Source organism: Nestor notabilis, unplaced genomic scaffold (genome assembly GCF_000696875.1).
Source record: "Nestor notabilis isolate BGI_N333 unplaced genomic scaffold, ASM69687v1 scaffold2812, whole genome shotgun sequence".
Lineage (NCBI taxonomy): Eukaryota > Metazoa > Chordata > Aves > Psittaciformes > Psittacidae > Nestor > Nestor notabilis.
Genome location: NW_009916796.1, coordinates 39,617 through 66,532, shown reverse-complemented (window position 1 = coordinate 66,532; position 26,916 = coordinate 39,617). Strand labels below are relative to the sequence as shown.

Sequence of the window (26,916 nt, the reverse complement as noted above, 5' to 3'; positions counted from 1 at the left end):
TCACACACTGTGGAGGACCAAGTGCTTTTCTTTTCATGACAGAACAGTGAAAAGGATGTTGTACAATGACTATGCTTGGGTCCCTGATGGGGGTGCATTAAGGAGGGTGGGAGGGTGGCACACGTGATCAGGGCAGGTCTCTGGATTGGAGGTCTGAGAATGCCCCGTTTGTGCCTAAGGCTCTCAGGTAGTCCAAAGGAGTTGCTTTTCTGATTGATCAGTCATTCTAAAAAAGACTGGCACTTCTCTTATAAATTTACTCAAACTTTAAATAGGAAAAACAGAATCATAGGACAGTTTGGGTTGGAAGGAATCTTCAAAGGTCATCTAGTCCACCCTTCCTGCAATGAGCAGGGACATCTTCAACTAGATCAGGTTGTCCAGAACCACATCCAGCCTGGCCTTGAAAATTTCTGGGGATGGCGCATCCACCTGGGCAACCTGTGCCAGTATTTTACCACCATCACTGTAAAAAACCTCTTCTTCACATCCAGCCTGAATCTCTTCTCTTTCAGTTCAAAACCATTACCCCCTGTCCTGTCGTTACAGGCCCTACTAAAAAGTTTGTCCCCATCTTTCTTATAGGCCCCTTTTAAGAACTGAAAGGCTGCAATAAAGTCTTTCCAGAGTATTCTCTTCTCCAGGCTGAACAATCCCAACTCTCTCAGCCTTCACTTATAGGAGAGGTGCTCCATACCTCTGATCATTTTCTGACCCTCCTCTGGACCCATTCCAGCAGGTCCATGTCTTTCCTGTACGGAGGACTCCAGAGCTGGATGCAGTAGTCCAGGTGAAGTGTCACCAGAACAGGGTAGAGGGGCAGAATCACATCCCTCAGCCTGCTGGCCTGGCTCCTTTGGATGCAGCCCAAGATATGATGGGTCACACTTCTGGGTCTTTGTTTGAAGGGAAGTTTAAATGCTTTGATTACATTATTGGTTTTTCCAGAGCCCAGATCTTGTAATCTTCTATAATATTTGTGCTTCTACTTATTGTAATCTTTAAAATGTATTTCGGTTTTAAAACCTCATTGAAAACACGTATCCCAGTGAACCTCTATAGTATATATTTGAAATTAATGTAATTAGCGAAAAGACTGTCAAGAATGGAATCTTGAAAAAAGTCTATTCTTATACATAATTCTGTTAACTTTGAATACGTGATTGTTTTAAATCAATAATATCATTGCCAGCACATTCTCCTTCTTGAAAATAGAATTCATCTGGTACTGGAAAATTAATGTTTTGCTTGAGGCTTTGCCCTTTACCTAATGTAAATTAGAGAAATTGATTAACACAAGAGAAAAAAGTTATACCTTCCCCTGTAATATAGTTTTGATAGCTATTGCTTGATAAATTAGTATATTATGTGGTTTAAAATGAATGTGATTTATTGCTGTTGTCTACCATATGAAGAAACACAAAAAAAATTGTTTGCAGGATCATTGACTTGAACATATCAATGGCACTGTTGGACAATTCTTGCTGAGTGTTAAGATGATTTATGTAACAGACCGAAGGTTTCCACAGTAATGTATTATTGTCTCAAGCTATCAAGCCTTGTTCATGCAGAGACAAAAGAAGCTGAAAACACTTCTTCTGAAGGTCCTCTGTTTAGAAATTAGAGATAAGGTTGATACCATTAGAACTCCTAGAAGTATCTGCTGTCACATATCTTACCCTAACTCTCAAACGTGCATAATGTACGTTGTGGTTTTTCCTCTTCTAATGAGCTTATTGTTTTTACATTACTCTGGATTTGTAAGTGTTTCAGTTATGTAACGTGTTCAATAATAGAAGAGGAGACAGCCTGAAGCATCTATCTTTTAAAAACTGGCATCTTTCCACAGTTCAGATCCAGAAGCCTTGGTGCAAATGAAAAATTAAGGCACGCTCTACATAGCTGGCAGTGCTATTCATTTAATTTAAATTAAATATCTATAGGCAAATTCCCAATTTTTAAGGAACCATTGCTCATACCAGATTCTGTTGAGTATCTGAATGGTTACTGAGCACACGAATTAGATTTACTTAATGTATGTGGTCTTCTGTGCTGTCATATATTTATTAACGGTTCTGCTCTTTCCAGAGGGATTTACACTGGATGTTTGAATGCTTGCTGCCTCTTGTGGTCAGTCTGTTTGAGGTATCTCATGCGGTTTCCATTCTCTGATTACTTTTTAAAGTTCTATTAAAATTATTTTGAAAGATAAGTAAGTTTTGCTGGCCAGTATACAGCCATCACTGTAGAGTATTTATGCAAAGGGGCTTTATTTTTACTTTCTTCTTTCTCCTTACTCTCTTTTCCTTAGTTCTTATGCAGCAGGGTGTGCAAGCATTTCCCTTATTTTTCTGATAACAAGTATCTGGGTTCCTCGAAAAGGAATACTAGATTTGTGTGTGTGTGTGTGTGTGTGTTGTTAGCACTGCAGGATGCTTATTCCAAATTCGAGTTACATGTGGCTAAGGTAAAGAACTGACATTTAACATACACCTCCCCCCCCAGTTTTGCCCCCCTTCCATAGCTTGTTGCTGGATTTGGCCAAGCTAAGTGGCATAAAAAATTAAATGAAGGTGACTAACAATGTCATTGCTCCGGAACAAAAATTGAGTCTTGAGTTGGACAGTGGCTCAGGATTAAGTGTGTATCATTTTATTTTGACAAGCTTTCCTCATAAAATTATAGGCTCAGGTGGCATAGATAGTAAGTTCTCTTGAACTCAGAGTGGGCATATCAAAGATCATCTGCTTTATGAAGTTTCAGTCATTTGAGGCAGAAATGTCACAAATACCTAACCAGAAACATGGAATATCTTCCTTTAGATTTAAAAAGACATCCTTGATTCAAAACGCTTCTTCATAGTATTTGTATCTGTAAATAGCCCAAATTTAAGGATGCTCATTCTAAGATTCCCACTGTGTAGCTTCCATCTGAAATGTACTGAACTCTGTTTATAATAAATACAGGTGTAATGAAAATCCTCTTTATAATAACGTAAAATTAAAGCCTGTGTCTGTTCAGTGCTATGCAGTAGGTTTAATGGTGTTAGTTTGCAGAGGGCTTTCTCTCTGGAATGTAATAAAGGTCCAGGAAGTTCCCCTAAACTGGAGAGCTGATAAACACCTCATCCACTCCCACAGTCATGAGATGAAAGTGAAGCCACTGGCAAAGTTCCTAGCAGCTTTGTGGTAAAGTAAATAAAGCATTTATTGCTACTCTTTTTTTGCTTCAAAAGTGAAAAAGCGAGCTTGCTAGTATTTCTGTGACCAGTACAATGAAAAGGAACTATTCTGTGTCTTTCTGCATAGAGAAAAGTCGTGCTGAGAGTAAAGCCAACTATCCATCTCTCTTGGAGGGGGAGAGGGGAAAGACCCTAACCTTTCTCTCCACCCCCAAAAAAAACCTAACAGAGCTGAAGCTACAGGCCACCATTCATTATTAATACATATGAGCTGTACTTACAAACTGTTATTCCATACAGGAACTGTAGCCTTCCCTAATTCTTTTGATGGTAGGTAACTGCTTTCATTCAAAATTCCAGGTAAATGGCTTGGGTTGGAAGAAGAGGTGCTCTAAGAAAGCCCAAAGTGTCAGTCAGTCCCAGGATGATGACTGGCCTGGGACTGGGAGTTGTTGCTGCAGGGAAAACCTCAAGCCTGGCCTTGTTCTGGAGTTCCCTTAAATGTCCTTTGGGGGAAGAAGGTAATAATATGATGTTCCAGGAGAGCCCATCGTCAGCACTGAATCAGTTGCATCAAGAGGACTACAGATGGCTCCTCAAGAAGGCTTTCCCAATGGCAAGGGGAGAGGTGGAAAGAAAGTAGGAGTGGGCGTTTGAAGCTTTTAGCTGCTATTGGCAGGACAGTCATATTATATTTTGTTCCTCACTCCTTCCCTCCACGTGCAGTTTTAACAGCCTTGTTTCTTGGATATGTTGGGTTTGCTGCAAATATATATAGGAGTTTTGGTTTCTGATGTGCCAGTGTGCCAAGTCATTACAAGAGTCTAAACCATGCTTTGGACAAGACAAACATGAGTACTGTCACATCACTGCTGAAGTGACTTCCCTGAGGAAGTTATACTTGTACGTGTTACATACACACATACTAAGTATGGAAATACCAAACTGGCTGAAAATGTTAGGTAACTGGGGTGCTCTGCAGATGCTTTCAAATATCTGTCCATACCATTAGTATATGGCTTGGATGCTGCCTAGCTTTATTGAAGTAGTCAGAGTTTATGTCTTAAAAAATCCCAGCATTTGAAGAAGTACAGGTGCTTGGATTATATGTTGGTTTGGTGTGTTATTATTGCCTTTGCTATGCTATACCTGCTACTTTAAGAAGCTTATCTAAGTGTAGTGGACAGTGATGTGGTAGATGATGTGGGATCAGATACACTCTAACTGGTTTGCAATCAATAACCACGGTGTGATTTCTATTTTTAAATAATCAGAGAATAACTGTCTATTTAAAATGCCTAGCCCACATAATATATGTCATTATTATATAGTTACAAATGATGCAATGTGGGTTGTGGAGTTTTATGCCACCCGTGTTTTACTTCCTTTAGAATAAGTGAAGCTAATGTCCTAATGGCAGTTCAATTGCTTCCACCATTATTGAAGTGTTACTAACTAAAGACATGTTTAAATCACAGAAAATCAAGTCTAACTGAAGTAAAACCTGGACTGTCCACATATGGCATGCAAAAAGGGTGTAAAAATAAGCAGATTTGCTGAATGCCTCCAATATTAATGGTGTAGGCACATCCAGCCTGTCAATATTTGGATAGGAATACTTTAGTAGCAAATGTAAGTTGAAGCCCCTTCTGTTCTTCTTGGACTGCTCCAGCGTGGGTCCCTGTGAGGTCACAAGTCCGGCTGCAAACCTGCTCCAGTGTGGGCTCCTCTCTCCATGGGGCCACAGGTCCTGCCGGGAGCCTGCTCCAGTGAGGGCTTCCCATGGGGTCACAGCCTCCTTTGGGCAACTCCATGCTCCAGTGTGGGGTCCTCCATGGGCTGCAGGTGGAGATCTCCTCTACCATGGACCTCCATGGGCTGCAGGGGCACAGCCCATCTCACCATGGTCTGAACCACAGGCTACAGGGGAATCTTTGCTCTGGGGCACCTCCTCCTCCTCCTTCTTCATTGACCTTGGTGTCTGCAGAGAGCGGTTTCTTTCACATATTCTCACCCCTCTCTCCAGCTGCAATTGCTCCTGCACAGTAACTTTCCCCCTTCTTAAATATGTTATCCCAGAGGCACTACCACCATCGCTGCTGGGCTTGCCCTTGTCCGGTGGCAGGTCCATCTTGTCATCAGGCTGTCATCAGTTCTATCAGGCAAAGAGGAAACTTCCAGCAGCTTCTCTTAGAAGCCACCCCTGTAGCCCCTGACCCACTACCCAACCCTTGCCAAGCAAACCCAATACAGACCTTAAGCTCACTTTAAGACACCTTTCTTTTCATCATCAATTTAATATAATAGTAATGAGCAAATAGGATATACAGTGTCCATAATCTTTTATTTATTTTTGCACAGTTTATACATTATGGTTAAGTAAATATGATGCATTGTCTTTTCCATGTGTAAGTCTCCTTCCAGTTTAACAGGGGTCTATTTTTACTGTATTTCCTTCCTTGGAGATGTCTCCACTGATGGCTGCATTGTGGCTTCTAAAAGCAGGGCAAATATGACTTACAAATGGTGGTAGATTCATACCAACTTCCTATTAAGAAGAGGGCAGAGGCAAGGGGAGAGCAAACTCCTATGGCAGAGGTAAAGAAACACAGCTGGAAAGCATGGGCATAATCATAGTCCTCACACAGAAGGATGGTGATAGCACTGCCAAACCTTTTCCTCTCCCTGTTCTGTTTTTATACTTTGGGATTTTTCTTTGGGTTTTGCAGTTTAGCCTTCCTGTTGTATTTCATACTAAGATATTTGATAACAGAGGTGTAATCCTTGTTGGGAAACAAGTAAAGCAAACAACCAAAACCACGGCAATGTGCACTAGAGTAGATTCTTCTGCATTCAGCAGCTCACGGAAAACATGTAACACTGTTGTTGGTCTGATTTAAGTTTTTATATCCATAGTTGTACAGAGAGTAACCTGAGGCATCAGGAGTTCAGTATTACTATGATGACTAATGAAAAATCCTTTTGTTTGTAATTGGGCATTGATTCTTCCTTTATCCTTCTGCATGAATTCATGCAGCGTACTGTCCTCCATTTGCAAACTGGCACTGGGGAAAACATTTTCTTCTGATAGCTGCTCTTTGAAATTGTGCCCTCATTTTTGTTTTTCCTGAAATACTTTGCAGGAGAGAACGTATTTAAGTACTTGCATTTCCAGAATTAACAAAAGCAGCATTCAGAGCAGGGCCGTGTTGCGGCAGAGGGGAAGGAAGGGTGGAAGTAGTCACTGCGCTATGAACCTCATGACTAGGGGTGTGGGATGTGCAAAGACTGATTGCTTGCAAAGGAGATGAGAACTGTGGCTGTTCTCAGAAAAGCAGACAAGGCTTTCAGGCTGAACCACTGCAGATGATCCCTTTAACTCTTGATTTGGATCATGTATCTAATGCTGCTCACCTTTTACCTCTGAGAAATACAAGCATACCCACCCTTATCCCCAAAATGAGCCTACCTGCTGTACAAAGAATATAGATAAATAATAGCAATTATCCACCTTGGTGCATTTCTTGGATTTTGCCTGTGGCATTTCCTTGGATCAGATTGGATTGGGTGACTTAAATGACAGTGGACAACAAAAGACTAAACAGTTGCTTTGTGGAGTAACTCAGATGACTGACAAAATGTATGTATTGTTGAGTTTATGGGTTAAGAAAGGAAAAAGCAGCGATTTTGAGACACCGTGGATGTATTTTTATAAATACAGAGTGTTTTCATATGAAGTATGTACTGTTTCTGTATTTATTTCTCTTTCTTTGTAGCAGAAGAAATACATGGTTCTCCTGTAAGCTCAAAAGCAGTATCTTTCTTCTTCACTAAGTAATTCTTCATCTGAGTAGCAGGGAGTCTTATGAACCATTTTGAGCTGATGTTAATTTTATAAATTGCGCTCTTTTTTTCCACAATTCCCATGAAAAAGGTATTCAGCTCAATGAACGCTCTTGGAAAATTTTAATGGGACCCTTGAAATCTGTTTGAATTCAGCTTCTTTAAAAAAAAAAATCTTTCTAATGGAAGCTGTGAAAGTGTCAGAGATTCTTATGCCTTAGAGGCAGTTTTTCTTCCATACATAATGGTGAAACTCCACTGTTATAATATATGGGTGTTGAAAATATTCTCTTTGTTAAATTGAAGTTCCTGCTTAGAAGTATGTGAGTTGGGCTCTTTATGTTTGTTTTGTGTGACTTACATTATTATTCTTGACCAGTATTCATATGATTTTCATAGCGCTTTCTGTTTGGTGCTTTATTTTCCAGTCTTTTCCTGGCCCAAGTCTTGAAAGTGAAGATTTTAACATACCTCCTATAACTCCTCCATCATTGCCTGACCACTCCCTGGTGCACTTGAATGAGATAGAGTCTGGGTACCACTCTCTGTGTCATCCCATGAACCACAACGGCCTCCTTCCATTCCACCCACAAAACATGGATCTACCTGAAATTACAGTTTCCAACATGCTTGGCCAAGACGGAACACTGCTTTCCAATTCCCTCTCTGTGGTAAGCGTTTTCAGTCTTTCCCTTCTGTTCTGCTTTAAGTTGTGAAATCATGCAAATACAGACCTGTTTGAAATCCTCCAAGGGGCCAGCTCCTGCACCACACAAGTCCTGGAGTGAGCTGGCCTGACTCTGGGTTTTACATCACACTCCCTATGTCAAATCCTCCCCCACCCCTAGAGGCAGTGGGGGTTTTACAGCCAGGTTCCTCAGAGCCAGGATGTTACCCGCTGCCTTGAGTAGAATTACTCCCGCTTTGCATGGATGTGAATAATACAAAAGGAGGCTCAAGGCTTTGACTTCTGCTGGAACAGGGTTTGGATCCAGATGGCCGTTGTTCTGTGTTTGTCTGATGAGCTCTTTCCATTCTCATTTGCATGTGCTGAGAGCTGTACAAAAATTTAATATCTCCTTTCTTGTTTACCGCACGTTTGGAAAACAGCAAATGTTATTTCTGATTCTAGGCCAAATCTTATAGCCTTTTTACAGTTCCCGGTCCTTAGCCAGCCAGAATCCAATTGAAATGACTGGACGATTTGCTTATGAAGTCTGTCAGATAGTCATTATGGTCGTAATCTTGGGAAGCCTGATATTATAAATCACTTCTTTGAATGTTAAATTGGTTGCAACAACTGCAGAGCTACTTTACATGTTACATTTTCAAGTGGGCTCTGCAAATAATTAGTATACTTCTGGCATAGCAGCTCCAGACAAGATTACTTCACATTCATGTGTAATTCTAATCCAAAGAGTTAAAAATCCCATGGAAAACGATGGGGCCTGGCATTGTGTGGGGCTCTCTGGACTTAAGGCGCTCTGCTAGATGAGCTGCCCAGGAACTGCAGATCTGGACAGGTAAAGTTAAGGATCTGCTGTTCCTAGAGATCCAAGGGTCTGACCTTCTCACCGAAGGATCAGAGGCTTAGGGCCCTGTGTCCCAGCTGGGAGGCTCTGCACTTAGGGACTGAGGTTGTTTAGGTTTCCGGGTTGCTGGCTCCTAATTACCAAAAAATCCCCCAAATCAGCCCTGGGAGCCTGGGAACTGAGGCAACATATGGAGCCTGGGGGCTGAGGGATCTAGGCTCAGCTCCCCATCAGCCCCTCAGACTAACAGCCCCAGAGCCAGGGGCCGTAGTGGCTGGAAAACAGTTAGTTTACAACAAAAATCTACTTTGTCACAGGGCTTCGTTGCAACTTAATTAAAATAAAGCTGCCTTGATTTGCGTTCCCTCTGAGGATGTCCAACAAGCTGTGCTGCAGGGGGGGCTAGTCTTGGCTTCTTATGTGCTGCTTAGTTATTGATTTACTAGGATGTTGCACGCTTTGTGTTTGAGGTCAGAATCTGACCCCAGCATTACGTTCAATAATGGGAGGAGAAAGGGAGGGGCAGATTTTCATAAGAATATATATACATCATATATATTTCATGGAAATGTTCTGTTTTGCTTGCATTTCTGCAAAGCTGATGGCATATGTAAAAGAGCATGAGCTAAATCTTGTGTGGTATTCTGAGAATCAGAGCTATGAAAGGACTTGGAAAAGTAAGTGAAACACTTGGCACTCCAGTCAAGACAAGCAGTATTTCATTGAATTGACCTCTTTGGAGCCATGGCTATGGCTCAAAACTATGCATTCTTTTAAGCTCTTATGTTCCACATTAACCTCTTGCAACAACCTCTGAATAAAGGGCCTTGAGAGTTTTTAGATCATCACAGTAAATTATTGCATTGAGGGCAAATACAAAAAAGCTGAATAATACGACTAGGCAATTTTGCTTTGGGAGTTAGTGAAGTTCAGAAAAAAATTACAATCAGACGTCAAAAAAACGTATGCTAAGTTTTAACAGTAATTTCTGAGGATTTGTTCAATAAATAAAGCATGATCCCTGAAACATCATGGGCTAAGTCAACTGTTATCCCTAACTTGCATGACCTTTGCACACAAGAGGGCCTCTTAACTAGCAATAGTTTTAACTCAAGCTGGCTTGTCTGTCAAGGGGATTAAGCTACACCTCCTGTTAGTACAACTGGTAGGATGTTAACGCCATGATTTTGTACGGTTGAAACACTTTGACAGTATAGTTCCTCTAATTTGAATTTGGTAACTTGAGAGAAATTAACTTGAGGGAGATAATTTAACTTAACTCTTCAGTGAGTTCACTGACTTCTTCAGTGAATAGAATGGACCCATTGTCCTTTTGGCTTTCCATTGATGAAGGCAGACAGAGGGTTTTATGGAGTTAACATTCTTTACGTAGCTTTGAAGCTCTTCTTTATAACCCAGAGCCTTTTACATTTTTATTTCAATGTGACTCTTTTCTCTTGTTATTACTCATCTCTAAGTTTCTTTTTTACTGTATCATCAAACTCTGATCCATTTAACAAGCGCTTGCCTAAATCACTTTTATATTGCCTCACATATAAAATAATGTATAAGTTTTGCCCATCTATCTAAACCCTTGGTGCTCTATAATTTCTGGTATATCAACTACCGCTTAGTGTATTTGGAAACCATGTATCTCACTTCATTTTTCAGGGAACTAATGAATATTTTTAGAAAAATTATTATTAGAAATGAATCTGTTAGCTGTTCTCTATCCTTAATTAATTTCACATCTTCAGCAAATTTTACTTATATTGGGACAATTTCAGCTGCAATGCAATATGCCTCCGATTGAGTTTGGTCTTTGGGTTGTTTTTTTTTATCCTTTATTACTTTCATCATCCTTCCTTTCAGCTAGTTTTTAACCTATGTTGGTATTTTAGCAATAATACCTTCCTTTTTGTCTGTGTTAGAACTGGTGAGTGGTTTTCAGTTTGTGTTTTTATAGAAAAAGCATTAATTAATGCTAGCCAAATGAGAGAAAGGAAACACAGTTTGCTCAGAAGCCGTATAGGAAAACAGTTTGGACACTGAGTATAACATTTTTCTTTTATCTCAAATACCAGGTGTTCTCAGATGAGAATTTCTATGATTTTGGGCAGATTGAAAATGGAGGATGCACCCCTCCTAAAACCCCTTCAAATCTCCCCCCATTAGAAGTCCTGGTTTCATACTGTGCAGCTCTCCCTGCAAGCTGCAGATGAAATCCCTTTGAGTAAGGATTGCGGGATTTGCCCCAAGCTCTGTAAGAATTCTCCTCTGTGGAAGTGCTTAAACACACACAATAAGAGCCCACTACCAGCTCAGTGAATTCTTATTAGGGATCAGCTTCTTACAGATTTTTTACACTGTGGGAATTCTTTCTGAGAAATTTTACAATGCTGGGAGATGAAAATTTCCTGTTGCCATTTAGTGTGTCTGATGATACTTAAATTCAGAATTAGCCTTCTTTGAAGTTTATTTTGATTGATTTGACTTCCCCTTGCACCCCACTACTTAAAAAAAAACAAAAAACAAACAAACAAAACCAACAAAAGACCCAAACACTAAAATTTCTGTTTCTTATTCTACTGCTGTCAGTTCATACATCGGCTTCTATGTTTGCGTATTTCTGTTTTCTGCTTAGGTGACATACAGGCATATACATACATGCACATGCACACTAATTTATACCATGCCATTACATGTAGATTTCTTTAGATGCTCATTATATCTGGATATTGGGGGTTCAGAAGTCTGCAGAATTTGTGCAGAATGTGACACATGGTGGTATGAACACACAGTCCAGCCCCAGCATGGTCAGCTACATGTGGGAGCTCTCTAAAGTCCTCCTTCAAAATAGACATGACTTCTATTCCTGCTTCTTAAATGGATCCAATTAGGTATAGATAGAGTTGTTTAAGGAATGTGTTGTGCTGGTCCTGTAGGCATGTTTGTTTCTATATAATGGAATAGGGATCCCTTCCTGATTTACTACAGTTGAAGGTAGCACTGTGTAGGTTTGGTTCAGTTCCAGCTGGGGCTTAACCTGCCAGCACTTCTCTGCATCAATTTCCTGAAATATTCCAAGGACCACAAGAAATACCCTTCTGACATTTGCAAACAAATGAGTGTATATACCATCCCAATGAGAATGTGTGTTTATCTGTAAAAATGCTTTTGGATGTGTTCTATAAAATGAGTTTCACTGTGTGTTCTTTTTATCAACAGAATTATAGTCTCTACAGCTTCTTCAGTATGTCCTGTAGATGATTGCTTTTTCCTCCAAGAAACCCAGGGTTAAAAATCTCAGTGCTGTTTTTACATAGAGGAGAAAAAAACCCTATTTATGGAATGCTTTCATTTATAATCTTGTGCCGATCTTTTTGAAAATGTGGCTCATGATGGTATACTATAGAAAATTTACAAGAAAGAAATAAAAGAGACTAGTTTCTTGAAATGCTTCAAATTTGGGGGTTTGAAGTTTAAAGTGGAAAAGATGTTAAAAGGCAATAAAATCAGGGGATTTATTTCCCAAATGCTCTACTTGTGCTGGTAACAAAAGCCAGCATAATGTATATAGTTAGGTTTATTGTCATTTTTAGTATACTGTCAAGGCACACTTTGAATTCAAAGGCTACTGTACAACTGTTTTGACAACCACCACATCAGTAGGTAATGTGCAGGACATATGAAACTGAAGCAAAAATGTTTCTTTAGGTCTATAGGGAGTGCAGTACATCAATGAATTCAGATATATTAGAGCAGCATGAATTTCTAATGCACTGCTCTTATGGAAAAGACCACTGGCATATTGAATAATGCTGCTTTCAAAGCAGAGCAGAAAATGTGATTACAGACAATTTCATTGCTGTTTTTAAAATAAATATTTTCAAAATCTTGAGGTATTTTATTTCATGTAATGCATAAAATAGGTAACAGTGGACTAGAGCTAAAGATCTTCTAGGACACAGAAGAGTAGATGATGTCAGCTATAATTATTCAGATGTGGAATAATAGAAGCATTAGTTTAAAATAAAATGCATGTCACAAAGGCCCATGTCCTTATATTAAAAAAAAAAAAAAGCTTTTTTTTTTCTTTTTTCACACTTTGACAGAAGAATAAAGGCAATGAATAATTATTTAACATTATGCCCCAATTCATCAAAGCCTGAACAATTACATTATACTTTTTCATGAATTATATTTTTTAGATATGCAGCCCATGAGAGAGTAATATCTTAAACAAAATGTGGCAGTGTATAACAAGGAAGAAAGCAGACAGCTATTATTTTTTTTCCCCATTTTTCATCTCAGGTAGAATGATGCTAGTATTTCTTATTCATAGTACAGTTCCTAATAAATCCAACAGAGGAGATTGTTGTTGTAGCTGGGATGTATTTAAGAGATTTCGGTTTAGCAGTTTCATACATATTAGTTTAAATTCAGTATTCATGACTCATCTTGAGGCTGACCTATATGGGTGAATTTTTTGGCACCTTTAAGCGTTAGTGCAAACTACTGAGTCAAACAGAAATTTTATTTCTGATGAACAAGATGAATAACTTTCATAACAAAACAAAAGATTTGCCCCTTCTAACCCAATTGTTGAGATTTGAATCATGCTTGGATACTTTTTTCCTATCTTGTGTTGCATGCTTGTGGTAAAAGATACTTCTAGTCTCTGGTGAATACTTCACATTTGTGCCTCATTACCAGGCTCTGGTCTTCAGTTTACATCAAAATTTATTGTTATGCTACACAGACCTGCTGCTACCCCAAATTTTACTGCAGTGAGTTATTGCCATCAGAACCACCAAATCATAAAGCTAAGGTCATGGAACATGTTGTGTTAAAGTTTGGGGTTTTTTCTCTTTATTAAGCAACTTTGTATTCTTGCAGGATATCTTTCTTTTCTTTTTTTAAAACAAAACAAAACAACCCCCACCATATTTTACAGGCTGGATTTTCTCACTGAAATAACCCCCACCCCTAGGTGGGGGCATACACAGACAAATCTTCGGTTGATGTCAGTCAGTGTAACTTTATTGTCTTCAGTAGAATTATGATGATTTATTCCATCAAGGGCTGTGGGACATCATGTTTATCTTCCCTTACTTCCGATGTTTGCTCCAGTCTTTTGTCATCAGAAGGACAACAGAAAGGATATGCAGGGGAGCTGATTAAGATGTAACTTGATCAAGGTTTTATAAATACCTGCATATTGAATATCTGCTAGTAGAAGGCTCTTCATGGGGCTACAAAAAGCAACGAAACATGTGATGCCTATCACAGCTGTATAAAATCAGTTTAGAAACAAAGCATGCATTTGTTAACAATGATAGAGATTTACTGTTCAGATAATGTACTGTGGGAGGTTGCTGGTTCTCTGTACCTGAGCATTGAAATCAAGATGGGGCATCTCTCAGAAATATGTGCTTTATCTGGGACTGGTCTAACAACCTCCCAACTACAGTGGGGGGACCAGAACCTTCCTGTGGGTCACATTGTCACTTGGGGGCTCTTGGCAGTAAACATTAGTCCATGCATACATGGTAGGAGGAGCATCACTAGTAGATCCCTCTACAGTTTTTCCATCCCAAAAGAAAATCAGCATAGTGCAGGAAGGTACCCAGTGAGTGCAGACTCTCAATGGACCCCACCTTCTTGAGGTCAACTAGGACTAGAATTGCTGTGAAAATATTTGTGACTAGTGTTTTTCATGAGCCTAGCTTTTTTTCTGGTTTTAAAGTATCTGGTAAAGCTATACTTTCTTTTTGTTAGTACCAAGAGCTTACCTTAAAGATAGAGCAAGTAAATACTTGCATGTTACTGCAGGAAAATATTTGTACACAAATGACCACAGAACTCTTTTTAGAATAATTCTAGGTCTCATTTTAAAATTGCCAATGAAGCTGTTGATTCACTGTTAATTGGGAAATACAGCATTCTGCTTTTCTGACTGTGGTTGTTGAGACTCCGTGTGACTCACGTATTTTACAAATACAGAAGGAAAAAAGCTTCATATAGTTTCAAGAAGAAACAAGGTGGCATATTTTATTTTTGAAAACAGCCTTCTGTAGAAAATGCTCTGGCGAACTTTTTTTCACAGCAGTTACCCATTGTCTGATAGGAATTTATTTGCTACATGAAAAAGTAAGTAAGAAAAAAGGAATACGTGTAGCAGTATTAATTATTGTTTCTTAGGCTTTAACCAGATAGGCACAGACTAAGACATGATGAATGTGGCATGGAGAGAAAACCTTCAGTTGCGGGTGGTAGATTATACAACACCTCATGTGAAGTACTCACAGGAGTGATTAATGCATAAGCAGCATCATAGCTGCAAGTGTCAAACAAAACAGATAATAGAGTATGCAAATAGAGAAAAAATAACTCTCAGAAAATGTCAGATATGCAGGGGTTTCAGCAGCAGAGATTGTTGACTTTAATCTGCTGCTTTTAACATTGCATGTAGTTGTCAAGAACAGCACGATAATGAAATGCTCCTGAAGACTCAGTCTTTGGCAAAAAAAAAAAAAATAAAAATCTTAATGATCTTAAGCCTGTAGATGGAATGGAAGTGAAATGTCTTTCTAAGAAATTGTGAAGATGCTTTTGTGAAGACAAAAAGGAAGGAGAAGCACACAATGCAGATGAAAGGGAATGTTTTGTGCACCAGGTGGACTAGCCTCTCCTTCCACCTGATTCATGATTTAAATGCATTTATTTGCAGTCCTTGAAATTCCAAAGCAGTTGAGAAGACTGTGCACCCTTCATGGATTTGTACTGCATTCATCATCTCATCCCAACTTATTCAGGGGGTAGAAAGATAACTTCATGTGGGTGCAACTGGTCCTACTATATGGCATGCACTGTCTTAACTCAAGCTGCCATTTGCGTGCTGGAAGTGAAGATGCGCTGCTTGACTCTGCTGCAGGCTGGGATACCAGCAACCCAGAGCTTCATGCTGGTGTCATCTGCTAGAACGGAGTCTGAGTTCTCGTTGTCTGGTCTTCTCTACATAGAGTCATAGTTAGCCAGATTTTTAATTCATTTGGAGAGAAAACCCACGTTCTTGGCTTTCTTGATTTTTCTAATTCAAAGACATTTAAAAGGTCTAATTCATAGGCTTGCTTTTTTTTTTTATCTGTTTTAATTGTTTTACAGAACTTTAAGTATCATTGGTTTAGTTTTCCACTGACTTTTTGCAGCAGGAAGGGAAGACAAAATTCTGCTTCATAGTGTTTTGAGATTTGGAGAAATAACAATCAGTAAGAAAATAACTTAATTTCTTATTTTAATCCCTTGTTCTTTCTCAGGGCAATTAAAAAATTCTTAAAGCATAAGGATATCTACTCTTCTCCAGGTCATTTCAATAACCTGAAGATTCATTTTGGGTTGATGTCTGCCTCTGTTTTTTCCTCCCTTTATTTATACAAAGTCTGTACAGACACACTATGTAAATGCCCTTTCTCATGTTGGTATTCCCGAGGGACAGGGTGTAAATTCTTAACTTCTACTGCTAATGTAATGCTGTACTTCATCCACATGTATGCAACTCAGGATCTCTGTAACCTCACTCACACACCTCTGAACTGCATTTATAGCATGTTCTACCTGCTGCTGCTTCTATATTTGGACAGTAAAGATATTAAAATGGATATTCTTAATTTTATGTTCATACCATGGACGGATACATTTACAAAAAAAGGACTTAAAATATATAGTGGCAGCAAGACAAATTGTGGAGTAAGGAGCACCTTTAAGGCACGCTCGTGCATATCTTTCAGTTACAAACCTCACAAAAATAAACCCTTTTCCATCTAAAATCAGGAGAACAAAGGCATTTCAGTTTATCTTACATATTATCAGTGTGTACCCAACATTTCTATTTCAACCAACCTGCGGAGAAGGAAAAGAGACAAAGGAGATGCTACAGGTAGTGAAGTTGGCATTCTGTGTGCCTGTCCTGACGTAGAGATGGTGCAGACTACAGTGCTTAGGGTACATATATGCATATATACATGGGTACACACACATGTATACATATGTTTTGTCATATATATGTTCATACACATATATATGTATGTAAGTATGTATCGGATTATTAATCACTGAAGCCCTCTGCTGGAAAGGGAATGTAAAAGACAGGATGTAGAATATGCAACATCCCCCCTTCTCCCCAAATTGTGAATCCATATTGTATATTAAACAAAATGTGAACATAGAGCCAAATTGTTGACAGCAGATGCAACAGATTTAACTAACACACACAGTTATGTACATGACTGCATCATAGAATATTTTTACCAAAAACTGTGGGTTATGAGTGAGGTTGCAGTGCCTGACAGTAATTTTAATAATAGAAACCTTTGCTATTTGAGTTAATTAAGGAAGTAGCCTAGTTGTTAAAGACAGACATGGCATACCTAATGGATGACAAGATGAGGTTACTCCATATCCCATCTTAGAAAATACACTTCCTGACAGTGGTGATACTGGGCTACAGGTGCTTTGACTTCATCCTTACAAAAGTGATTTAAACTGAAAACACGTTTGAAATTAGATGTTCTGCTCCTTTATCATAAAAGCCTTTTGCACGGAGGATTTACAGGATCAGGCCCTTGATGAGAATGCAATACTTTTTTTATTCAGGGATGGGACTTCCTTCTAATACACTTTAAGATTACCTTCATTCACACATAAAGAATTTCAGAGATTAACTCAGTAACTAAGCTTCAGTTTCCTACATGTGCCCTAATACTCAAGTGTAGAATCTCAGTTTAATGAATTTTATTACACTCCCCTTTCTTATGAAGTAGCATAAAAAGTGTTTAGTGCAATAGGCTTAGTGCTGATCTGGATATTAAGTGCAGCTTAAGTTGCCCAACAGAAAGTATGCAGCGTAAAATAACCACTGGCAAAACTTTTAGAAGTTATTTTTTCTTGAAAAAAAAATAAAGCACAGCATTTGAAAAATAATGTTAGTGGCACTCTGATCTTCTGCAGCACCTTTCTTGTTTCTTGGAGTTCTTTGTAGCCTCTAATTAGCTAGGAAAGTAATATACTAATAACAGTACAAATAGATACTTGCAATGTCAGTTCATCATATCTGTCAAGAACTATGTTCTAGAACAGAAATACATTTATTTCATTAAAAACCCAATAAAATATAATTCAAAATATGCAAGTTGAAAAAGGCTGAAAGAGACAGATCTTAAGGGAGAGGAAGATGACACTTTACATTGTAGGACCCATAATAATGAAAGTATTACAAGGAGCTTATTTCATGTCTGATGAAACACAAAGGTGGTCAGCAATGTGGTAAGAGACAACTTTCACCATCAGAACTAGCAGAAGTCCTCATACGTAATAAAGGCAGGAGGTAACTGCCATGTGTTACACATATAAAGCTATTACCGTGACTGCATATAATGGTAGTTGAGATCTTTCAAGGTATCATGCAACCTGGAAGTGATACAGTAGCCTTATTTAAGAGCCATGGAAAAGATGCAACAGTTGTTTTGCCTGCCTTTGCAATGCAGTCAGCTCTAGGGAGAAATAAAGTATCTGTTCAGCCACAGAGTTTGGTGCTTCACTGCCCCAGACTCCCAATCCCAGGCCTTAGAGGCCAGTTGCAAAGAAGTGTTTCATGTCACTTGCCAATGGCTTTCCTGAATGCAGGGAGGGGAGAACAGGAGAGTTCTCTACCCAGGGCCTGGCCTATGCAATTTAAATTGTGGATGGCGTTGTTGTACTAACTTCATCATTTGTGGCCTCTGCCTATGAACTGCATTTTAGGAGCTCTGTAGCATAATGCTGATCCTGTCCAACGCTAGCAAAAGCTTTCTTAGTGTTTCAACAGAAAGAGATAGCCCTATAGCAGATGCTTTAATTGGCTCATAACTTGCGAAAATTTAGATTTTAGAATATATCAGATTAAGGGTGTATCAGTGAAAGTGTTTGTCAATAATGATTCACACTCTGCCATCATAATCTTGTAATGGTTTTATTTACAGCTTTTGGAAAACTAGTGCAGGCTTTAACAAGACTGAAGAGAAGAAATGCCACCTAACACGCTGCTTTGAAATAATTTTTATTATTTTGATTACCATATAATTGATGACAGTATAGCAAAGCTGCACTGCAGGAAAAAACTACATGAGTAACCTGACCTCCTGGATCCTGGCTCAGTGCAGCCTTACGTTGCGTTACTTACCGAATAATAGAAATTGGTCCAGAAGGAACCCTAAGGTCCCTCCCTTAATCTAGTCCACAGGACTTTAAAAGGTCATCTCCCCAAAACCAGGATACTCCATATGTCTATCACTTCTGTCAGATGTTTTTCTAACTTATTTTTTAGAGAATTCGCCTAATGCCAACTGCACAGACTCCTCGGGCAAGCTCTGTGTACAGGTCCTCAACCTTAAAAATTCACCTACTTCGGTATATAAATGAAGCCTAAGAGTCAGTGGAGGTTAATGCAGGCAATTTATTCTTTCCAATTGTCTTTTATTTATTTTATTTTTAAAGTGTGCTTATATATGTGTATATTTATATTTATTAAATGCATATTTATGTAAGAATGAATGATGGGTAATAGATGTTGATGGAACAGCTAGGACAAATCGTCAAGAGGATGTATATTAACTCAGACTGTTTTGGTTCACAGCTGACTTGAGCATTTAAGAAACAGTAGAAAAATAATCAGCTTTTCCCAAATCTTATTAGCATGTAATCATGATCCAGATTGTATTAGCCCATAACCTACACTGAGCAAAATAATTCTTCTTGAAGGTTCAGCTATAATATGTTATCTTATGAATTTGTTCATGTGCATATTTTCAATATTATATTTATTTATCATCATCCATTACTTAGAAAGTTAGGCTTAAGGAATAGATGTTTATGATACTTAAGGAATGTCACTGCAAGTAATAGGATAAAAATAAGCAATGGGTGAAGGCTGGAAAAAGAACTCTGTAATGGTATCCGAATAGTCTGCCAGGTAGTGTTAAAGCGCTGGAACATGTACGTATGGGAAAATCCTGCGCTGGCTGGGAGACGGGCTGGATGATTTAATCGATCTTTGAGATGTAGTTTCTGTAACTGTTTGATACATACACTAGTGTTCAGACATTTGGACTCATTTCTTGTTTGTCTGGCAAATTGTTTCTTGTGAAAGGTTATAAATTACAATAAATAGACTTTGTAGAAGATGAGCTACATGATATACTTGGAAAGAGTTTCTCAGCTGATATTCAAGACATTAATGCCAAAGCAGAAAAAAACCATATAGAGTCCTAATCCCATGGCTTTGCTTGAGTGCAGTGCTAGGAAGGTGCACTGCCATAAATAATACTTACATTGAATAGAGTCTTCTGTATTCTAACAATAACTTAGGATAGAAAAGATAAAATAGAGAAACAAATGTTACTTAGAAGTTCTTTCTCCTGAGTTCGCAACAAAGAATTCTCTGATGGGAGGGGGGAAAGAAGGGAAAGTATGCATTTATAAAAATGTTGGTGTAGTTATAATTAGATCCATTTTAGAACCAAAAGTTTTATACAGAAACTGACAGAAGGATACACAATAATTATAGTTTGCTGACAAGCTGAATAGAGTTTCCTTTTTTGATCTTATGGTTTTAGGAAACCAAACTGTAAGTAAATACACAGTTTGACAGATTGTAATTGCAATCAGCAAGGCGTCTTTTCATTTAATCAGATGGTGTTATTAAAATGGGGTTACAATTAAACATTTTATAATGTGACGTAGAACTCTATTAAAATTCTCCAGCAAACAGTAATTTGCATTTGATGCTTCTGCAACACATTTCTATTTGCAGAAATGTTATTGGCTGTGACCTTCCAGTGTTTAGGTCTCGGCTTGCTGTTCTCCTCCTACTTTGAGAAATGCTATTAAGTATCCTCTTTCTTTAATTCACAGTGATGCTTAAAATATTAATTTTTCATTCTTATATTGTTTTTGACCCTTATTAAAACTGCAAGGAATTGTCCAAAGCAGGTTTGCACCAGAGGGAATATGGAATTAGCTACGCATAATTTTTCTTAACTTTAGGAATTGTAGATTTGATCAACATAAGTATGTATCTGATTCACAATTAAATGTTTCAAGAGAAAGTAATATGGCTTTTGGAAGATACAGGTAGCATCCATCATACTGCTGCACTTATGACATTATTCCAATTTAAGATGACACAAAGTCTTTCTGTAGATGTGATGAACTGATTCCAAGAAATGTAACAAAGTGTTTTGCAGGAAGACTTTGGAGCATGACTGCTATGCTTCCACATCTGTTATCCCCATGTGGAAGTTGTCCTGGGTTCAGCTACAGCAGTCATTTTTTCTCCTCCTTAGTAGCTGGTGCAGTGCTGTGTTTTTGACTTTCAGTCTGGGAACAACGCTGATAACACCGATGTTTTTAGTTGTTGCTCAGTAATGTTTACTCTGACCAAGGACTTTCTCAGTCTCATGCTTTGCCAGGGAGGAGGGGAAGCCGGGAGGAAGCAGAGACAGGACACCTGACCCACACTGGCCAAAGGGGTATTCCATACCACAGCACGTCATGCCCAGTATAGAAACTGGGGGGAGTTACCCGGAAGGCCAGATCGCTGCTCGGGTCGGGCTGGGTATCGGTCGACGGGTGGTGAGCGGTTGTGTCCTGTTCCCTTGTTATTCCTCTTATCATTATTATTGGTAGCAGGAGTGGTTTGTATTATACCTTAGTTACTGGAGAGCTGTTATCTCAACCCGTGGGAGTTACATTCCTCCGATTCTCCTCCCCATCCCTCCAGGAGCGGGGGAGGCAGGAAGGAGGGGGGGGGAGGGAGCGAGAGGCTGCGTGGTACGAAGTTGCCGGCTGGGCTTGAACCACGACAGAAGTCCACTACTTGTTCCCATAATTTTGATAGCCTAAGCAAGGCTTAAAGTCAGAAGTGGTTCAGTATTCTGCCTTCAGAATGCTGGCTGTAGCTGCTCATGGGATCACCATCCCCTGAGCAGCAGAAAAGAACAAGAATCATTAGGAGACACAAATTTGGAGCCATTCTTCAGGTGCATGTGTACTCCCCTAATGAAACTGTGCAAACTTTTGGAGTGAAGGGAATGAGTGATTTGCATCAGCAAATTATATTTACAGGGGTGAAACAGTCTTCAAAAATCAAGCTAAACTACTGCTCCTTTATCTCACCCTTTTACTTTTTTTTTTATTTTTTTGGAGGACACATGAGTGGTTTGAGAAAAGGCAACATTTTACTTACTGGAAAATAATCAGGAAGTAGTTTTAAAATGTACGTTGTTGCTTCTTGTCACTTGTAGTAGGCAAAAGAAAGAATAAGGAGCGAAAAAGAAAGAGTGGGAAAGAAAAGTCAAGTACATTTTCAAAGAGGAGGGAAGAAAAGTTAAGTATGCTTTCTTTTAATGGAAAGTGGAGTTGTATGAATACTTGAGAAGAAGAAAAAAAATTGAAAGAAATTATTTGGTTTGACATATTTATGCATTTATTTTATCTTTGTGTTATCCCTGATTTGGAACCTTTTAAATATCTCCTACTTTTTCTGTTACTGCTGTGTGCTGGTTTCCGCTTGTGCTGTTCAACAAATACAATCACTTCAGAGCAGATCGATACAAAGTCTCTTAACTTCATGCTGCAATCCCATCAGTTTCTTCTCTTTGTTTGTGTGCATATGTGCAACATCTTCCCCTTCTTTTTCCTCCAGATCACTTTCCTGAGGAACAGCCTTCAAAAGGTTTCTCGGAAAATTATGTCTTCCACCTTCATGCAATGTTATGAAAGAATCATTTTGCCAGAATACTCAGAAATTAGCAATCATTTTAAAAAAATAGCATATTAACAAAGGAAATTTTAAATCACTCATCAACCACAACTGGTAGGATAAGCAGAAAGTTTGACTTTATCCTTCCCTTCCAACATCAAAACAGATAGGCCTGTAGGAGTTCTGCAACTGGTCCTCCCAGTACAACACAGGATTACTGCCCACGCAGCTTCAAGATGAGTTTGAGGTCACCAGCCTCCAATAGGGGAGCTCTGTAAATAGCTGAGGAAGAGAACTGAAAGTTTCCTCGTCCCTGAGCGTTTCCAGTGACAAGCCCAGACATGTAAAGAGGAAAGTGAAGTTAAAAGGTACATAGAAAAAAAATAATAAATGTAACCAGTGTCTTTCCAAGGCTAATTGTATTTTTTCTAAAATAAATTAAATACATGTTTTCAAAACAAGGAGAAACTAGTTCACATCTTATCGGAATAGAGCTGGTGTGAAAGAGAAGATAATCAGGATCAGAAATGCAGGTTGAACCCATGGAAATAAATTCATCTTAGGGTTTTGTAGTGCTATCCATCATTGAAAGTATCTAAGCACCCTGTCTTACCTTATAATGTCTTTACTATTTATTTGCAAAATACAAACCTAATTGTGAAATTGTGTTCATGTCGGTGCCCCTTGGCTAGTATAAGGAAGTATTTCTCAAGAGGAGAAAAAGCCCCAGACAAGGAGGTGGGAAATGTACATAATATTCATCATTTGCATTCAGCTGAAACCTGAGGTTTGTTTTAATAATACAGAGAGAGATGCCTGATCTAGCATACATGTACCTGTCTGTGAATGCCAAGTGTTTTAAAGAGATGTGAGTTGCACAGGATATATGGTTTCTTTATTGCTTTTTTTGCATTTTCAATTGTGTCCCATATATTCATATACCACTGTGCGTTACAATCAAGCCTGTTTGATTACTTTCAATTTATGCCATAGGATTTTGTCACTCTTGCTGAAAATTTCAAGACATTTTACTCCAGACTGATTCTTTTTTTCTCCCCTCAGATTTATTTACTACCTTTAGAAGTAGAAAAGTCCAATTTCAATCATGTTAGAAATAGCTCATTTTAGACAAGTACGTGCTGCTCTGCTTACAAAACATATATGAGTGGAATATGCAATTACCACAACTCAGTTTCCTGCCACAGAAACATTTCAGCATTATAGCATTACAGAAATAGAATGACATGCATAATGAAAGATTTCAAGATTCACCCAAGGCATTTATTCTCTTCACCTTAATGTTCTCAGCAGTAGCAGAGTATCCATTAAAAGGTACGATGAATTATGGTTGCTTAGCAACCGCGAGGAGCTTGTAACAGCACCAAAGAATGAAATGGCTGGTTGATAAAATGAATTTTCTCTGAGCATTAGCCTGTTGAAACTGCCTTTTCTTGTGGAACATAAAGTGCATTTATTTGTCTCATGCATTTTTTATTAGAAAATTATTTGAGTTCCAGGGACTTGAATCGTTTTGCTACAGGAGATATTTGATTTTAATGTGTTGTACTAAAATAAGTAATAAAAGACATTTTCTTCAAAGTAGAGACACCAAGCAAACCTAGGTAGCTCCTTTTGAAGTCAGGAATAAAATCTGACATAAGGGATGTCATTACTCGTTTTCTAATTAAGAGTGACATTAGCTGGGACTTAAACTTAAATTTTACCTTTGAAGGAAAGTTTGAGACAGTTAGCCAATATGCATTGAATAAAAGAAGAGGTTTAGAATTGATCTCATGGATTCATCATGAGTGAAATAAGCTTGCCTTTTCTCTTCCCACAACGGTAGGGTAGGCATGTCTCAGAGAAGGCCACAAGTGGTTGCGCATTCATACCTAGCCCTCACTACTTGTTTCTGTGCTAAAAGTACTTTCAATGTAGGCTTGCATCCAACAGTGAGAAGATGTTTCATTTTCCACTGAGAGTCTCCAGGCATTCAACATCGGCCAGAGTCAGATGAGCGTTTCTGGGCAGAGAAGGTTGTTCTTGGAAAACACCAGAACGGTGAAACTAAAGTCAAGGCAAGGGGAATACAGTAATCATCGTGATTGATCTTTTATTGGTAATGTGTTCTGAGAAACTGTCTAGTCAGAATGTGAGACGAAGGGAGGTCAAAAGAGAGTAAGAGACCTGCCCATTCCGGAATATCCAGATCATCCATCTGGATGTTTAAGACCAGCGCTTAGGCTTCTACATAGCATTATTTAGAGCAAGAGTTTAGTTTTTTGGTTTTGTAGCCCGTAAGAATGCCTAAATGGTTATTTGTCATTACTTTATAGTCTTTTAGTCTTTCTTGTGAGACTTAAGATTTAATAAAGATCTTTTAAAAGTAACTATTTACTGATGAAAATAGTTCCATTGACTCCCAAGGGAACACCTGGGTCAGAAGTGGCTGTAACCCTGCTGTTGCATGATGAATCAGCTGATCATGAGCTACCGAGGATGCCCTGGGGTCAGTATGATTCCAGATTCCTGGTGCAACCTGGAGCTGCTGTCCCCTTTTATGACAAAGCATATGAGGTCATGTGTGTGCAGTTTGCATGGTGAGTCTGAGTGGCAGCTGAGAGGGATGGCTGGGGAGCCAGAGGGTCGGAGAAGGACTTGGCTTAGTCTCAGATTCTGGACTGGAACAAGAGTAAGAAAGCAAATATAAAATCAAGATGAGATGACTCAGTTATGTGCTACCCATCTGGCAGGAAAGAAGCGGAGTGAGACAGCATTAGCAAAGTTGAAGGGTCATGCAGTGAGCTGCCTTGCCGTGGAAGTTTTAGACCTGTGTTTCTGTGGCCAGACCAATTCTAGTGGTGCTGCTGAGAGAACTGCTGTTGATAAGGCTGGGGCTATTGCAGATAACATGATAGCAAACATTGGCAGCCCAACAGAAAACAGGTTTCAGTTCAGTTGACAACAGGGCAACATTTTACAGAATGTTTTTTGCTGCAAATGAAATGCACTGGGAGATACATAACTAAAGGGAATAATAGTATTTTTGGACTAAAATATATTTCCACTCAAGTGAAAATGAAAGAAAACTTGCATTAAGTCGTAAGATCTTGCCTCTTTAAAGTACGTGCTGATAATCAAACATTAAAAGTGAAACAGTGGTTGTCTACAAAGGTGCAAATTAAAATTCCAGAGAGAGTGCTTGACTGATTTGTTTAACAAAGAGTTTAATACAGCAGAATCCCACTTGAACATAAAACTATTACACTCACAATAATCCTGTCTAGCTGTTGGGAGATCCAAATTAAAACTCTCACTGATATTTGCTTAAATCTCATAAATTGCACAGAATTAGAGCATATTGAAGTTGTGTATTTACTGTGATCTTACTGTCTAATAGGTTTTTAACAATGCAAAATGATGACTGAAAAATATGTATTTTCTCCTCAGATGATTCAAGTATTGTATATTTTATTCCCGTATTCTAATTTAATACCCACTTGTTTATTAACTTACTAGCGTCAACATGACAAGGCTGTATTGGATGCAGACTAAATGTTCCATTTAAACAGATAATTTATTTTCTTATTAGTATTAAGGTGTTACGGGGAGATTATTCAGTTGAAGCTGGTGGATTAATATACTATTTCTCAAGGAGATATTTCATGCTCATTTACTATGTTCCATTGTTTCCATTCATACCTATAGAAGAACAGATGTTTGTTTCTTTTCCACTTGTGATTATGATGATTTAGTAGCAATATTGCTAACTGTGTTCTGTTCCACTATTCAGTATCCTCTGGAGAATTTAATTTATGGATTTTTTTGTTATGAAAATCTCAAAATCGTGCAGACGCTTGAAATTCATATCAGTTTAGAAAAGGAATTGCAGAGTCCTACAGAACACCTCAAATGACTGGCAAGTATTTCAAAATTAGGGTTTGTGACCTTTTTTTCTCCATACCTGCTGCAGTGGCATATTTAGGGTGGGTGGGCAAGTAGAGGTTTTAAATTTGATCCGTGAGTATGACTCCCCACATGTTACTTAGGATGCATCTCATTTGTTGGCTTAAAAAAGATAGTAAATTTAGTCAATTACTAAAAAAGATAGTAAATATTTAACCTGATAAAGTCAGGTTAAAAATGTGATAAATTAGTAACCTCAGCCACTGATTTTGCCAGGTTTTGATAGTGCGTTAAAATAATCGTGGCATTCATGGTGCAATCTTTCTTTTGTGAGACTGATCTAATAAAACAAGAATGTGCACACACCCACCTATGAAGAAATCATTATTCATGCGTTGTAGAAAAAGGTAGGGTTCCAGGTCTACAGTTCCTGCTCACAGCTACATTATATAAGGAATTAGATTAATGTAATTTATGAAAATGTACAACTGTGCCAGCTGGAGAACATAGAGTCAGTCCTGTCTGTTGTTGCACATCACCAAATATTACTCAATGAGGAACTAACCACTGTTGCAAAACCCCAGTTGCTATAAAGCAGTGAGCAAAATTAAAGCAGCAGAGAAGGCTTGTTTTATGAAATGCCGGACATACATAGC

The 26,916-nt window shown here is 38.6% G+C and overlaps 1 protein-coding gene across 1 annotated transcript in view; it reads left to right on the top strand.

The window, feature by feature from the left end:
* The window catches only part of LOC104413675 (thymocyte selection-associated high mobility group box protein TOX-like), a 71,022-nt gene that overhangs the window by 8,795 nt on the left and 35,311 nt on the right, over positions 1-26,916 (top strand). Inside the window, exon 2 of the mRNA XM_010024741.1 lies at positions 7,453-7,695. Coding sequence (XP_010023043.1) covers positions 7,453-7,695 — 243 coding nt within the window. The remainder of the gene's footprint in view (positions 1-7,452; positions 7,696-26,916) is intronic.